This window comes from Aedes albopictus, chromosome 2 (genome assembly GCF_035046485.1).
Source record: "Aedes albopictus strain Foshan chromosome 2, AalbF5, whole genome shotgun sequence".
NCBI lineage: Eukaryota > Metazoa > Arthropoda > Insecta > Diptera > Culicidae > Aedes > Aedes albopictus.
In genome coordinates, this window is record NC_085137.1 from 408,908,071 (window position 1) to 408,925,318 (window position 17,248).

Below are 17,248 nucleotides of genomic sequence, written 5' to 3' on the forward strand. Positions count from 1 at the left end.
CCATAAAAAATTACATCGATAAAGTAAAGAGATACAAGAGTAGTGCTTGTGGAGCTTGAAAGTCTTAATTCCAGAATAGTTTGGATGACCTAAATCACCAAGTGAATGTTGCTAAGTTATCAGAATTACACTCTGCTGCTTTGAAAGTAGCGAAGATTAACCCGGCTCGTCGCATTACACCTTCCAGAGCGATGTTGAAGAGTAGACATGAGAGTCCGTCATCTTGTCGCAGTCCCCGGCGAGATTGGAATAAACTGGATAGTTCACTCGAAACTCTTACGCAGTTTTGCACACCGTCCATCGTTGCTTTAATCAGTCTAGTCAGCTTCCCAGGAAAGCCGTTTTAGACAATGATTTTCCATAGCTCTGTACGGTCGATACTGTCGTATGCCGCCTTGGAGTGGATGAGCAGGTGATGCGTTGGGACGATGGCATTTCTGAAGGATTTGCCGTACTGTGAAGATCTGGTCTGTTGTCGACCGGCCGTCGATGAATCTGGCTTGATAACTTCCCACGAACTCATTCGTTTTAGATGACAGTTGACGGAAGATGTTCAGGGATAGCAATTTGTAGGCAGTATTCATAATGGTGATCACTCTGATGTTCTCACATTCCAAATGGGTCTTTCTTGTGAATAGACTAGATAACCGCTCTGTATCAACTACTTTGCTGGTTTAATCTGGTAAATGCCATCCTTAACTCTCTCAGGGTGGGAGTTGAATCATTTCTGTCCTCCGTTGCACTGGCGTAGTCGTTGAAACTCTGAAGAACATCAATTTTTAAAAGCTTTTGTTATAAAAAACCAGGCCTTAAGCAGCCTCAAGTTCCAACTGAATGAATTTAAATTTTGATCTAACAATGAACTCAGTTAACTTATTACTCAACTTTTATTTTACACAACCACTGCGCAAAAGGTTGGAGGCGTACAAAAGCTGTGTAAAGCTACCACACACCGCACTGGATTTCGGATGTCGTAGAAGTTATTCAAAAAACCCCTAGATGATTCGAGTAAAATTTTCATATTTAATTGTAGCTCTCTGTATGTTTTGTTTTTTTTTTTTTCTTCAGTTTTGTCACTAATTTCATCAGTACATTCAGTAATCGTAAAACTTTCTGTTGGATTCTCGGATATTCATTTATTTTCTTGTTTTTGTTTTATCTCTGCTGTTGTTGCTTCATTGTAATCTACCAGTTTTTTTTTGTTTTTAGAGAAGTGATAGAATTGGATTAGATTAGAACGTTGCTGTAGGTGTTGGTTTCGGTAGAAAGAAATCAAGGAGATTAGATAAGTTTTTGTGTGTGGTCTTCCTATGTATAAATACCGTTTATTTACCTTATGTTTTACTGTTCATGTAAATTAAACTAAGATCATTGATTCTTGTTTGTTATCTATTCCTCTTCGATTGAATCATTTGTGTTCATTTTCCTCTCTCGCTCTGAGTTTGCATAACTGACTGCCATGTGTTACCATACACCGGTTTTGGAAGTATCCCATTTGACACAATGCCGATCGACGACTCGCGTCAGGTCGAATGGCATTATGCAAACCGGGATCTCCTACGTGGTCTGCAGAATAGTGAAACAGAAAAGGATAGCAACTCGTTCAAAGTGTTTGGTTATATTTGCGTTCAATATTGATACAAGAGATGGATTTTCAATTTTGTCTCATAGTTGTTGATTTTATCAGTTTGGATTATAAATTTTACATTGTGTTTTCATTTGCAGTTGTAATGCTCAATTTGTTTTACCTTTTCTCACACTCTAACCCTTCATAATTCGATATCTCAGTATCTTTCTGCTACTTTCTCTTTCTCGTTTATCTGTTCATTCCTCCGAAGCACTCCGTCTGCGGCACTAAACGATCGCTGCTCGACAACGTACGACAAATGGGCACGCTCCCGTGCTCGGGTGCCCCAATATGAGCTATTGTTTTTATTGATTTGCGCTTGTTCTAACTCCCGCCCACTCCGCCACTTGTCCCATTTTAGTTATATTTAAAGTCTATATAATAGCGTCCACCAATTGTAAGAATAATTAAATAAACGCAACATTTTAGTGTGAGTGTAGAACTTATGTATCACTTGAGACAGCGCTCGAAATAGGTTTCCCCAATGTAGCTACCGCGCATCGCCTTGAACACGTTGTGCTCGAAGAGGCGTCGGTTCGTTTGCAGCACTTCGGCCGCCTCTCGGTTCAGCGGGTCCTCGGGGTTCGGTTCCTACGGTTCATAAAAGAAGTTGGTCAACGTTTAACGAAAATTGTGTCTCCGAAAAAAAACTCACCAAGAACAAGTACTGCAATCCGTACACGATCGAGTTGATGGTTAGCACCGGTTTCCAGTCTTCACGCAGGATGTTGAGGCAAACGTTACCCTCCAGGTCGATGTTCGGATGGTAAACCTGTGTTTCACATTTCACCTTCGGAGGCTCATGAGGATAGTTGGGGCCGACCTGGGTAGTTTTGATTAATGGAGTGATAGTATTGAACGTTTCCGACGATATATTGTATATAACTAGAAACTATTTTTTTCTCTTTTTTGCAAGGATTTTAACTGAACGTTGGATATTACAATTATACAATCTCTAAACTAGACCCTGGATTTGAAACATATAACGATGGATCTGTATCAAGTTTCGTAAACGAAATTCTTACAAGAAACTGGAACATTTTGAAAAAAAATGTTCAAATGGCCAAATTTGAAAACTGTAAATTTGGGGTGAAGTTGATCAACCATTGACATCATATTCAAGATTGGAAGGTTAAAACTCTTACAACTGGTGTGTTTTAATGTAAATAATATACCAAAGTTCAATCAACTACATAATGATCAGCATTTAACGCCTAAACATAGGTGTAGTATAGCGTGATATCACTGGTTAGAGGAGGCTGTGCCTGGAAGACTGACAGGAGAAAAGCAAGAAATAAAGGCATTGTTATTCCAGAGTTCCAAGGTACGCTGCTGCCACCTGGAAAAAGTTTACTGTATGCGTAAAGGACGTTTTTGACGTAGGACTACGTCTCTCTTTTCTATACCGGGTGTCATTCTAAATTTTCAGAAATCGGCCGCGTTACGTTTAAAGTGGAGATTTTGAGCTTTAATAACTCAGCCATTTCTTGAGGAATTTTCAAAATTTTGGTACCAATCGATTGCAAATCTTTACACCAATTATGTCCAATAATAACATTAGCTGTTTTTCAATAACAAACTATTGAAAAATTGGGGCTCAGCAACAATGAGGATGTCGGCCACTAATGGTTTAATCCGGAATTTAGCAAAACATAGTCCTATCCGGACCATTTTTCGTAAAATATTGTTAAATTCTAAATACCTATTTTCAAAATAAAACGCTCTAAATCATCTAATATTTGGGTTACTTCATTCGTTAAATGACAAATTTTACATACGAGTTATTTTTTGGAATAATTAACCGTTTAGAGCGACTGGTGCATGCGGGGCGGGGCATGCAAACGAAATAAACTGGAAAGCCAGCCGATTGGGAGGAGCTTCATCTGCTAATCTAAAGTCATAAAAGCTGTTCCCTCTGATGTCTTTCGTCATTTTCGTTGGATCAGTCTAGGAGGGTGGAGGTGGAAGTCACCTCCACCGCTTAGCAGCAGCACATCAACTGCGTCGATTCTCGGCTGATAGCACCAGGAATCTCATCCTCAGACCTAGGCAACAAGCGGCAGGCCAGTTTTCGACGGCACCTAGCATTGAGCACGGATAAAACCAACACGCATTGCGTGACATGCAAAATTCATCAAAACCATCCATTATTCAAATGATCCTCTTCAGGGCCACCAAAAATATCATTCCATTAATCAAGGGTAATGAAATAGGTATACGGCAGCAAGTGGCGGGCAAATTTTTGATGGCAGAGCAGAGAAAACCAACACGCATAGCGTGCCATGATGAATTTATGTAATTTTCTTTCTAAAATCGTCCATTACCTAAACTGTCTTTTTCAGAACCACCGAAAATGATTTCCCAAGAGTTGTGAATCGGATAATTTTAATCCATCGATCTGGAAGCATTTATTTACGAAGGTCGGACAACAATGACCCGAAAAATCAGCTGATTTAAGACTTCAAATGAAAGGGCCCATTTTGATATATAAAAGTCGGAACCTCATTCCAGCCTTTGTCCTACGTCAACATTGCGGTTATGTCTCAGACATTACCCACCCCTAGTTTTTTAGCATGGGGATGCATAAGAAGTCAGTTTTCAAATGCTTCTAAAAAATCAAAACAATATTTAATTAAAAGCGGGTTGGTGTACGTGATGAAAAATTCAATTAGCAAACTTTTTACCATATAATTTTGATTAAAGTTTTTTCCCAGATAAGGTACTGATTGTGTAGAAAACGAAGATTCTTAACCAGTACATCAATCCGTTTTTAATTAAATAATGTTTTGAATTTTTTAGAAGCATTTTAAAATTGACTTCCTATGCTTCCCCATGTTAAAAAATCGGCGCTTCACGCACATGATCAACTGTGGTAATTTGCTTCGTAGTCCCCAATTTAGTCATCTGAACAGTGAAGTGTGTTTATTACATTGGCGACGAGGATCTATCGGAACACGTGCGGGAAGAAGCCGTAATGGACCCCATTAACTGGATGCAACGGGAGGACCTTGCTGTATGATCATTGGTTTAGCAAGGAATTTAGATATCAATGAAGACGTGAATCGAAGCCGAAGAGCATTTCTTGTTCTACCATTTCTTGTTGGTAGAAGGAACAATTCTTATATTCATAGAGGTATGAGACAAGACCGCTGTTGTGGTGCCCTAATTGAACATCGATGGATTCAGGTACGATCTACAACTTTATTTTCGCTTAGATAATATATTTTGATTAGGTATTGAAAATGTGCGGAAATTTTATTTGATTAAGAGCCCGCTTTTCTCGTTTGCACCGAGTTTAATTCATAGATGCTACATTATATGTAAAATGTAGTTGTTTGTGTAAGAGCTTTTGGACTTAAAAGAACGAGAAGTATATTATTGTTCAAGGGAACGAATACAATGCAAATGTTGGGAGAATTACGAGAGAAAATGATATTGTTGTAACACCGACGTAGTTGTAGTACAGATACCGAAGTGGTTCGTACGAGGAAATTCGTATTATGTATTGGTGGATTGTTACTTCATCAAAAAATCAAGCTGTCAAACAGTGAAGTTTGCCTAGAGATGGATCTGAAAAGTGGATAGCTTTGACCCGTAAGCCCTAAATCCCGCATTAGATTCCATATGACCCGGAAAGGTACTTAAAGCGTGTTTTTTGTCAGCGGGGTGAGTGTCAGACAATGTATAAAGAAGGTTAAGGAAGTAAACGGCTCGTGTCAATGTTTTAAGAGAGTTTCAAAAGATATAGCATCCTCGATAGCATCATATTAAACTATGATAGATGGTAGAGCACAGTTTTTTTTTTTTTTTTTCAAAGTGATTACGGCGGTAGCAACACTGTGCTTATATTCTACACCGCACCCTTTCCCTACATTTGCTTCTAGGAGCCTCTATTTTTGTTTCAACACACAGAAGTACGTAGGCGTGTGTGGCCCAAGTCGACACTGTTTTGGTCTGCGTTGAACAAAAATAGTTTTAATAAAAGTTTCCCCTTTTTTTCTTTTTGTCAATTGGTTTTTTATAGTATGGTCCATGTATTTAGTTAGGTTCTTGTCAATTTGTCAGTTATTCGAAGTAGATCTCCAAGGTAATAGTCAATTCAGTCATTCTGATCAGTTCTATCATAGCAGCTTTAGTCTTTGCTTTATTGAAGTGTAGTTTTATTGGAAATATGCTGAATGTCGTTATTAAAAAGAGACGTCTGGAACTGTGTCCTGCTAGTTGTTCCGTCATGCACATACGTCATGTCTTAATAATGCCTAGGAGATTAACGAAAACACGTGTGTTTGGTCGGATGTCCATTGCGTAGAAGGTCAAGGAAAACAGGTTTCTTTATTGTCAGTTGTTATGTAAGCAAGCCTCGTCAAGTTGGTCAGTTGATTGTAATAAAACAAAAATTGCTTGTCAACTATTATGTATTCATCCCCCTACAAATACTATGAAAAATATTCAAATTCGTTCTGTCCCATCGGTCCTACCTCGATAAACCATGTCATTTTCTCATGCGTGGCCTAGAAATGTCAACCTAGTCATACAAAAGTAACGTTGTTCAGTTAATAAAAAGCAGTCAGCTTTTGTCCTAAATGTCACGTCGAACACATTGATGTCAACAATGCGTTTAAATGTTCGCACGTTAGCTTCGAATCTATCAGCACAATTAAGTGCTGCAAATCTCCTTCCCACTATTAATTCGTCGGTTTATTTTAATTGCATTATTTAAAGAAAATATGACCAACTAACATGGTAAAAAATCGACAAAGCGACTATGACATTAATAAATTACTAATCAAAATCAACCGAGAAACGTGGAAAATAGAGCCCAAACAACATTTTGAAGTCAGCTGGCTGTTAAAGGTTCCAAAACCTGTCACAAATCCTGTATAACTTTTATTAGGATTTGTAACGATCATCAAAACCTTCTCAAATCCAACCGTCTTGAAACTATTGCTTGGGAATAGACTCTACTGAGCCCTGGCGGATCCTCCGTGTTTATCGAGCATGTCTGATGCATATGATCAGTCATACTCCATCTGCAGCAGCCGGTTCGTGATGAACCGTTGGAGGCGCATTAAAGTGTTAAAAAGGTGATATGTTTCACTAAAGAACACTACATTACAATAATCAAAATGAAACTCCTTCACTTTAATACCGTCAACTCCTGCGAACTTGGCCAGGTATGATAGATGGTAGAGCACAGTGAATCAAAATTCAACCATCGCGCAACAATAATGACAATGTCGCAACCTGTATTTGTTGCGACAAACAAACCCATGCGACATAAGTTTGTCCCAACTTGAAAATAATGGGATTAACATCGTACACCACGAGTTTAGAGATTTTTAAGCCTTGCATTGCGATTTTCGAACGGTAACTTCGAGTCAGTAAACACTACAACTCTGGTGAAGCTCTTTCATCAAACAGTTTCGACTTTGGGTTAGCAATAATTGATTATTCACGAGTTGAAAAATACGCAACAAATTCAGCTTCCGTTTTGTCTGCAACAAAAAAATTCGAGATCATGTCATTATCTGTTACCAGTAGGGATAAAGAGTAATCGTCGCACCTTCTTTGTTGCTTGTTTTGTGCCTCTTTTGTCTGACAATTCTCTTCACTGGTAGAGCATATAGAACCCAAGTAGCACCTACAACTAAAATGGAAATGATCATCGTTGCAAACATGTTGCAACTGAGTTTTCATGAAACAAACAAAATTAAAACCTATTAAAATCCTGTTGTCAATGCCAAACTGAGGTGTAACAGTTTTATAACAACTAGCAAAATGAAAACAAACGTCATCATTAGTCGAAACTTGCCAATTTGTAGGTATATGAAGTATAATCAGATTGTTTCAACCAATCTTAGTTATGTACAACCGTTTACAAACAAAATCAACCAAAATATTGATTCTGATTGCTATAAACATGTTGCACCTGGAACTTATTTAGAACATAACGAACCATTTAGACAGGAGAGATAGAAGTTCCAAAATGTGCGGCAAAATGTTTTTGTGATCACGAAAAATCTAAAATGCACTATAAAAAACCAAAATGTTTCAAAAATAACGAAATCATGTACAAATAAAATGTAACCTTTTGTGGGCTGCCCTATTGGACAGCACGCGCCCTTTGTAATAATGTTTCTAGTGCAACCCTACACCTTGATGCTCTGGCGACACTGGACTGGATTGACAGAGCTGCCGTCTGTCAAAAGCCGTGAGTGCAAAAAAAACTAGATGAATGAGAAGCAGAAAAACATCCACGTTTGAAGATCACTCCTATTCCGTAGTGTTTATTCCCTTAATAGTTCTAAATAATACTCGCATATACTGCCAAATTTAGTGAATTTATAGTGGCAGAGAGGTAAAGTGAATTTGCTATATATTAGAGGGGGGTGGAAGCTCAGGTAAAATATTATCTCCTGGGCGCCCATTAAAAACACCACCCCCGGCGAAGACTGGCGCTCGAGCCTAGCTATTTAGCACTGTAGTTGGAGGAAATGCCAATGCAGAACCCGTAGCTTCCGGGAAGGTAAGCCCAGCTCCCTGGGTTAGTGGGTTTGTGTCAGGCACTGCGAGCCAGCCGTAAAAAAGACTAGCACCGGAAAATCAACAAGAGAAGAATGCGAACCGATACCAATGGCGACGACCACAGTGACGAAAAGGGACTTGCGATTGGAAGCTCGGTACGTGGAACTGCAGATCTCTCAACTTCATCGGGAGCACCCGCATACTCGCCGATATACTGAAGGACCGCGGGTTCGGAATCGTAGCGCTGCAGGAGGTGTGTTGGACAGGATCTATGGTGCGAACGTTTAGAGGTAATCATACCATCTACCAGAGTTGCGGCAACACACGTGAGCTGGGAACAGCTTTTATAGTGATGGGCGACATGCAGAGGCGCGTGATCGGTTGGTGGCCGATCGACGAAAGAATGTGCAGGTTGAGGATTAAGGGCCGATTCTTCAACATTAGCATAATAAACGTGCACAGCCCTCACTCCGGAAGCACTGATGATGACAAAGACGCATTTTACGCGCAGCTCGAACGCGAGTACGACCGCTGCCCAAACCACGACGTCAAGATCATCATAGGGGATCTAAACGCTCAGGTAGGCCAGGAGGAGGAATTCAGACCGACGATTGGAAAGTTCAGCGCCCACCAGCTGACGAACGAAAATGGCCTACGCCTCATCGATTTCGCCGCCTCCAAGAACATGGCCATTCGTAGCACCTTCTTCCAGCACAGCCTCCCATATCGTTACACCTGGAGATCACCACAACAAACGGAATCGCAAATCGACCACGTTCTGATTGATGGACGGCACTTCTCCGACATTATCGACGTCAGGACCTATCGTGGCGCTAATATCGACTCCGATCACTACCTGGTTATGGTTAAACTGCGCCCAAAACTCTCCGTTATTAACAACGTACATTACCGGCGGCCGCCCCGGTACGATCTAGAGCGACTGAAGCAACCGAATGTCGCCACCGCATACGCGCAGAATCTCGAGGCAGCGTTGCCGGACGAGGGTGTGCTCGATGTGGCCCCTCTAGAGGACTGCTGGAGTACAATCAAAGCAGCCATCAACAACGCAGCTGAGAGCACTATCGGGTACGTAGAACGGAGTCGACGAAACGATTGGTTCGACGAGGAGTGCAGAGCGGTTCTGGAGGAGAAGGATGCAGCGCGGGCGGTAATGCTGCAGCATGGAACCCGACAGAATGTGGAGCGATACAGACAGAAGCGGAAGCAGCAGACCCGTCTCTTCCGGGAGAAAAAGCGCCGCCTGGAAGAAGCGGAGTGCGAGGAAATGGAACTGCTGTGCCGTTCACAGGAAACACGCAAGTTCTACCAGAAGCTCAACGCATCCCGCAAAGGCTACGTGCCGCAAGCCGAAATCTGCAGGGATAAGGACGGGAGCCTCCTGACGGACAAACGTGAGGTGATCGAAAGGTGGAAGCAGCACTTCGACGAGCACCTGAATGGCGAAGAGAATGTAGGCACGGAGGACCAAGGCAGCGGAGGAAATGACTATGTTGGTGCAGCAGAGGACGGGAACGAACCAATTCCCACGCTGAGGGAAGTTAAGGATGCCATCCACCAGCTCAAAAACAACAAAGCGGCTGGTAAGGACGGTATCGCAGCGGAACTCATCAAGATGGGCCCGGAAAAGTTGGCCACCTGTCTGCACCAGTTAGTAGTCAAGATCTGGGAAACCGAACAGCTACCGGAGGAGTGGAAGGAAGGGATAATCTGTCCCATCCACAAGAAAGGCGACAAGTTAATGTGTGAGAACTTTCGAGCGATCACCATTTTGAATGCCGCCTACAAAGTGCTATCCCAGATCATCTTCCGTCGTCTTTCACCTAAAGTAAATGAGTTCGTGGGAAGTTACCAAGCCGGTTTCATCGACGGCCGGTCGACAACGGACCAGATCTTCACCGTACGGCAAATCCTCCAGAAATGCCGTGAATACCAGGTCCCAACGCATCACCTGTTCATCGACTTCAAAGCGGCATACGACAGTATCGACCGCACAGAGCTATGGAAAATTATGGACGAGAACAGCTTTCCCGGGAAGCTGACTAGACTGATAAGAGCAACGATGGACGGTGTGCAGAACAGCGTAAGGATTTCGGGTGAACTATCCAGTTCATTTGAATCTCGACGGGGACTACGACAAGGTGATGGACTTTCCTGCCTACTATTCAACATCGCCCTGGAAGGTGTTATGCGACGAGCCGGGCTCAACAGCCGGGGTACGATCTTCACGAAATCCAGCCAATTTGTATGTTTTGCGGATGACATGGATATTATTGCTAGGACATTTGGAACGGTGGCAGAACAGTACACCCGCCTGAAACGTGAAGCAGCAAAGGTCGGACTGGTGGTGAATGCGGCTAAGACAAAGTACATGCTGGTAGGTGGGACTGAGCGAGACAGGACAAGCCTTGGCAGCAATGTTACGATAGACGGGGATACTTTCGAGGTGGTAGAAGAATTCGTCTACCTCGGTTCCTTGCTAACGGCTGACAATAACGTGAGCCGTGAAATACGAAGGCGCATCATCAGTGGAAGTCGTGCCTATTATGGGCTCCAGAAGAAACTGCGGTCAAAAAAGATTCACCCCCGCACCAAATGTACCATGTACAAGACGTTAATAAGACCGGTGGTTCTCTACGGGCACGAGACGTGGACGATGCTCGAGGAGGACATGCAAGCACTCGGAGTTTTCGAGCGACGGGTGCTAAGGACGATCTTCGGCGGCGTGCAGGAGAACGGTGTGTGGCGGAGAAGGATGAACCACGAGCTCGCTGCACTTTACGGCGAACACAGTATCCAGAAAGTGGCCAAAGCTGGAAGGATACGGTGGGCAGGGCATGTTGCAAGAATGCCGGACAACAACCCTGCAAAGTTGGTGTTTGCTAACCACAAGAAGGCGTGGAGCGCAGAGAGCACGATGGGCGGACCAGGTGGAGCGTGATCTGGCGAGTGTTGGGCGTGACCGACGTTGGAGAGCTGCAGCTGCAAATCGAGTATTATGGCGGCAAATTGTTGATTCAGTATTATCATGAATTTGATGTTAACTAAATAAATGAAATAGAGCCTAAAACTAACTAAAAAACTATTTACTAGGACCTAGAACTTACATGCGCACAGCGCACAAAAGTGCCTAACCTAAGTGTATACTAAATCTACATTTTTCATTGAACCTATACCGGTAAGCCAATGATAAAACTATAAATTTGCTTCCAAATTCAAGATTACCATTGTTACAGCTCCATCATAACCATGAGACCCTTATTACCCGCCGAAACTGAACTAGGTCCCGTTGACAACACCGCAACAAAATTTGTTATCTAGCTTACACAGAACATAATTTGCTACCAAAACCCCACACGTTAAAGATACACCAGCTTATGTAGTTAATGCTTATGATATGATATCTGCAATAAAGGGGGATCTCCAACTTTTATTAATGCTATCCGGTAGGAAGTTTTAGATCTTACGCTTTGCAGTTATCTGCTATCAGATAAGATCGTGAACTGGCATGTTTCTGATGAGGAATCGCACTGTCAGATCACAAACATATCAGATTCGATTATAAAGCCGGATCAAATTTAATTGAAAGCTATACTGCCGTGAATCGCAAGTCAGTCCCATCTGGATTTTGGGCAAAATTGAGTTTATGGAAGTTTTCGATCTTTCTTTGGATGATCTCCCGCATAAACGATAACCATAAGATTTGTCTTAACCACCCATTCGGGATACAGTTCGAACAGTATGTAGTATTGTTGAACCGTCTGTGGAAGTAGGCGATGGTGACGCGTAGCGACAAGCAACCCTAGCAACCTTAGCAACCCTATTTTGTTATTTATTATCAATAAAGAGAAAATTTGTTCATTACTATTCTGAGAGCCAAACCGATTAGTTCATTTAGCAGCATCCATTTATTACGTAACGCTAAAATCGACATTTTTAGACCCCCCTCCCCCCTCCTTAACGCTTTTTTGTATGAAAATCCTTAAATTTGTGTATGGACCGTAACGCTCGGCCGTACTCCCCCCCTCCCCCTAGAGCGTTACGTAATTTATGGACGACGCCTTTTACACTAGTTTACAGCATTTTTGAACTCGGTATGCTGATGATCGTTTTTGGTGTAGAATCATGCCCTGAGTTCGAAAACGCGAAAGAAAAAAAATACAGTAGAGCGGAAATTTTTTCGACTTTCCATACAAGGTTGATGATTTGAAATCGATTTTTGTTCTATTTTTAAGCAAAGTCGCTCACTTCAAACATCTCATTCTCCGTAATCAATGCTCCGATTGAGCTGAAATTTTTACTGTAACTCGCCTACATACACAGCTACTTCAGATTACCGACTCCGGTAAAATTTTACTGGGGTTTTGAACTGCTGACTGCTGACTTCTCGGTAGTTACAGAAAAGTCAGTAAACTATAAAATTCAAGATGTGTCAATAGTTACCGAAAACCTCAGTAATTTTTCGTAACAAATTTACTGACTTTTCAGTTCATAGGGCACTGCACTGTTTTGATTTTGTATGGGATTTTGACGTTTCTTGGCCTTGTTGTTTACAAAGTTTCTGTAGGAGAGAAAGGGAAAGAGAGAATTTCATGCAGTGCCCTATTGTTCGTTTACTGCTACAGGGCTACCCGGTTTTCCAAATAGCATCCATGACAACCCCGATTATTTATTATATTTATTAATCACTAGCTGACCCGGCAAACCTTGTATTGCCAAATTTAATTGTGGCTCTTGCACTATAACACAGTTTTTCTAATGTTTTTTCTTAATTTTCTTAACTTGTTCTACGTATGAACATAGCTACCATGAGGACAATTTGCGCCGTTCAAAAATCTTGTTGATCATTTCATTCATTAATAAATTGTATGGCTGGGTATGTAAACTCATTTGTATATACTTTGGAAGGCCAGCTCTAGAGGCACGTTATCTTCCATTTGGTACATACATAAGTTAATATTGCTATTAGAACATGCTACTTACCTGAGAAAGAAATAATTCGTATTTTATTTTTTTTTTTTTATCTTTGGTTGATTTTTTTACGTGAAGGCCCATTCTTTCATAATGCAAAAAGAACAGCCTATTTTTAAAGAAGGAAATATCTCAGATACAGAATGCTGTTTGGTGGTCTGGTTGCTAACCAACCCTTTATCAATGTAACTTAAAGGGAGGAATCGATCATAGAGTTCACAGTTCAACTGCCATAAACTACAAAACAGCGCCTCTCGAAAGAAAAACCTTCGATAGAATGAAAGATACATTTAGGTATGTTGTAAATTTTAGCAGTTGATCCGTATAGAAAATGTAACAGTGTGACTTGAAAAAAACAGCCTATTACTAAAAGAAGGAAAAATCTCCGATGAAGTGAGCATTACAAACAGCAGGAAGTGTGTGACAAAGAGGGCATGGTGATCATTCTGTGGATTCAACATTCGGCGTGATGTCCATTCAGGCTAATCCTCATTCGGCTCTATAAACTTCGTCCTAGTTATGCAAAAATTTCTAAAACATTTAATGAGAAAGGACTCACAATATCATATACATTTAATGCCTTCGAAAATGTCCATATGCCAAATTAGTTTGTTTTGCACATATTATGCAGACATTCTCTGCATTCTGTTTAGGATGGTGGGGTGTTGCTCCCAGATGAAGGGGGGTCACAGACCCTCAACTTTTGAAATATTCCTTCCCTTCACAATCCTCCACATTCCATTTTTTTTTTTTTGATTTGCTTGATTTTTTTTAGTTATGAATCATGTTTTATCTGTATGAGAATCTTTACCTTTATCCACCACCATAGAAACATTTATGGTCTTTACAAACCTCCACATTTTTGGCTAAGAAGAAGTTCAAACGTTTATCAGTACATGCTTATTACCTGAGAAACACAGTTTTTGTTTAGTTGTCTGAATAAATTTTATCTTTTGTCAATCTTTTCTTTCTAAAATTCCCTGAAGTGTAATGCGAAAGAATTAGTTATTTTTAAAAGAAAGAAAAATTTCAGATCATCTAGGTAAGATCAGGATGCAGTAAGTTCAACAACGTTCAACCTAGATCATTGAACAGGACTTATGTTTTCGTTGGCCTTATTCGAAGGGCCTGAGCATGACGACATTGAATTGCCACAATAGTGTGGAGTTTTTCTCGTGGATGAAATATGAATAATCTTAGCGGTTAACACTGGTAGTACCATACTTGCCAACTGTCGTATACTTTTGTACCAGGATCGTCGTTTTGACCCATTTGATTCGTTCCACTTAGAATCCATCCCTCGGCCGGATTTCCAGCAATCCAAGGTCGTTCGAGTGCATTATCGATCCTTAAAGCAGCTGTTGAATTTCGCGGTCGGTGGACGCCTGCGCGACCATTCTGCGTCCCGTTATCGTCGACTCTTGTGGGCATGTCTGTACCAATGATGGTAAATTCGGACCGCCTGAATCCTGCAGCGCCGAAATATGCTGATCACCATCAATGCTAGCTTACTCCTATTTTGTAAATATTCTTGTTATTATCACGCTAGTTTACAAATTTCACACGAAACTTAAACCTCACCTTATCCAACGCTTTTAGATCCAAGCGAAAAAAAGGTGTCTTACCTGCTCTTTCTGACTGCCTTGGCCTGACCGCCTCCATAGTTCTATTTCAAAGGTAAATTACCTTAGATAATCGGGTTCCGATGCCAAAATAGCATTGGTCGAGCACTGTCTGTTTTGAACGCTCATCTAAATTTGTACTTCCCGGCAAACGTCGTACTGCCTGCCTACTGTGTTTTTTGACACACAGCTCCATAGGGACGTCCCCAGCGAAGTCATCTATATGGGAGCCCCCCGTTCCAGAGACCGGAGATGTCTCACACCAAGCTAAGAACCTTCCCCGGCCCCAAACGCACTTACATACAAAATTTCACACCGATAGGTTCAGTAGTTTCCAAATGCATAGCGGTCAGACAGACAGACAGACAGACAGACAGACAGACAGACAGACAGACAGACAGACAGACAGACAGACAGACAGACGGAAATCCATTTTTATATATATAGATAGATAGATTCCCAGTATTTCTCATGATTTCCTAGCAGATTGTTGCCTCTGGGACGCTACTTGATTCGGACCCTTGAGTGGATTTTCCCTATTAATCGTCTTTGCCTTACTAGGGAAGCACAAAATCTGCAACAATTTTCTAAGCTGAACAAGATGGATGCACCAGACAAATTTTGAGAAGCCTCCGGCAGTAGTTGTGCTCTGGTTGTGCCTATTTGGCGGTAGAAGCCTCACAATCAGCACCGTTTCGGGAAACCGATCTACTCCAAGCGTGCACTTTGTTGCAGATTTTGGATAATTACTTACCCTAGTTGGCAAAAACGCAGCAATGGCAAAATTTCTTACAAAAACGAATGGTGATTGATGATGCTGGTGAAAATGCTCGCTGTCGTTTGACAGCTGCTCGGAAGGGCAGCCGAATGTTTACGATTATTTCTTACGAAAACTCGGTAGAAAATCAATCGTTACTGAAAGTCGGTACTAGGTTTTACTGATTTTTGGCTATGTTCAGTAAAGTACCAATATAACTGTAAATTCAGTTGTTGCAGTTGTCATGTTCAGTAAAAAGTAAAGCCTTTTTACTGAAGGTCGGTAACTTTTTGTGAGAAATACCGAAATGTCGCTGATTCAGTGATTTACAGATCGAGCTCGGTTGAAAAGATTACCGAAGAGCTAAATCATAAATAAGTGTGTATGATATGTAGGTAGGTTTTTTCTTATTGAAAAAAATACATTTCTTCAAAAAAATTTGGGAATTTTGCTAAAATTTAAGAAGATCGCCCGTAAAACTCGCCAATATCTTGAATTTCATTAATCTGACGCAAAACCTGTATTCAGGTGATCGAATGGTATTGTATTCAGCTTTTAATTTATGGAAAAAGATTTGAAATTGGTTGAACAAAACGCAATATATTTGAATTTTAGTAAATTACATATTTTGAAAAGTTGTAAAACTCGATGATGAGCTAAAACTCAAAAACCTGTCTACTTAAAATTTTTTGAAGGTCGGTTTCGAAATCAGCACTAAATTGTGCTTCAAAAATTTTGGTCGTTGGCAGAAGTTCACGACTTTCGTTTTATTTTGTAAACTTGTGTTATTAACGCTCTACGGCCAGCCCCCCAATACCGTCTACATTACAGTCCGTTTATTGTGTTGGTTTATCAGGGTCAGATTGTCCCATAATGAAAAGTAATCGCAAGTCAGTCCCATTAGGAACTTGTGTATCCCGCAGTATAAAACCGAACACTGTTTTAGCCATTTTTATATTTTTCACAGTTACTGTTTCACGTTTGACACAATTTGTGAATGTTTCATAATGATCGCAGAAGTGTTCAATTTATGACGATTTTTTGAAACCGAATTTAAAAACTTCCGAGTCCATTTTCTCAATGCCTACTTGTTACAGATGGGACTGACTTGCGATTCACGGCAGTATAGAAACCCAAAGAAAAGTAATTGGGACCTCTACCGCTTTTATTTAATGAATGAAAATTCATATGCGGTTGAGCAGATCTTGTCTGTTTCACAGTTGAAAAGTGCCTCTGATGAGATTATTGATAAAATGATCTCATCATATCATGCTAGCTGCCCAATCCGGCAGAGGTCATCCAACAGGGATGTCCCTTGGTGAAATGATAAGCTGGCAGAACTGAGGAAGAAATCTAGACGGTTGTTCAATAGAGCAAAAGTTACATCTGATTGGGTTCAGTATAAACAAGCTCTTACAGAATACAACAGAAAATTGAGGCTAGCCAAACGGAAGGACGGGTGTAGGAAGACATCAATAACGCTCCTACAGCTACAAGGCTTCATAAAGTCCTTTCGAAAGACCATTCAAACGGTCTTGGCAGTCTTAAAAAGGAATATGGCAGTTTTACTGTTGATTTTTCTGAAACATTGGAAGTAATGATGAGAACTCACTTCCCAGGGTCGATTCCTTGTTCGGATGAAGAACAAAACTCAGATAAGGCAAGACATGCATGGTCGACCAATGCCTATCAAAAAGCTTGTGAAATCTTCACACCGTCGAGGGTCAA

At 41.1% G+C, this 17,248-nt stretch overlaps 1 protein-coding gene across 1 annotated transcript in view; it reads right to left on the reverse strand.

Annotated features, from left to right (window-relative positions):
* Positions 1–1,003: 1,003 nt before the first annotated feature.
* LOC109622784 (NEDD8-conjugating enzyme Ubc12) overlaps positions 1,004–17,248 on the reverse strand; it is a 128,441-nt gene continuing 112,196 nt past the window's right edge. Inside the window, exons 4-5 of the mRNA XM_029876531.2 lie at positions 2,283–2,450; positions 1,004–2,218 (exon numbers count right to left, since the gene is read on the reverse strand). Of these exons, the coding sequence (XP_029732391.1) occupies positions 2,078–2,218; positions 2,283–2,450 (309 nt within the window). The 3' untranslated portion in view covers positions 1,004–2,077. The remainder of the gene's footprint in view (positions 2,219–2,282; positions 2,451–17,248) is intronic.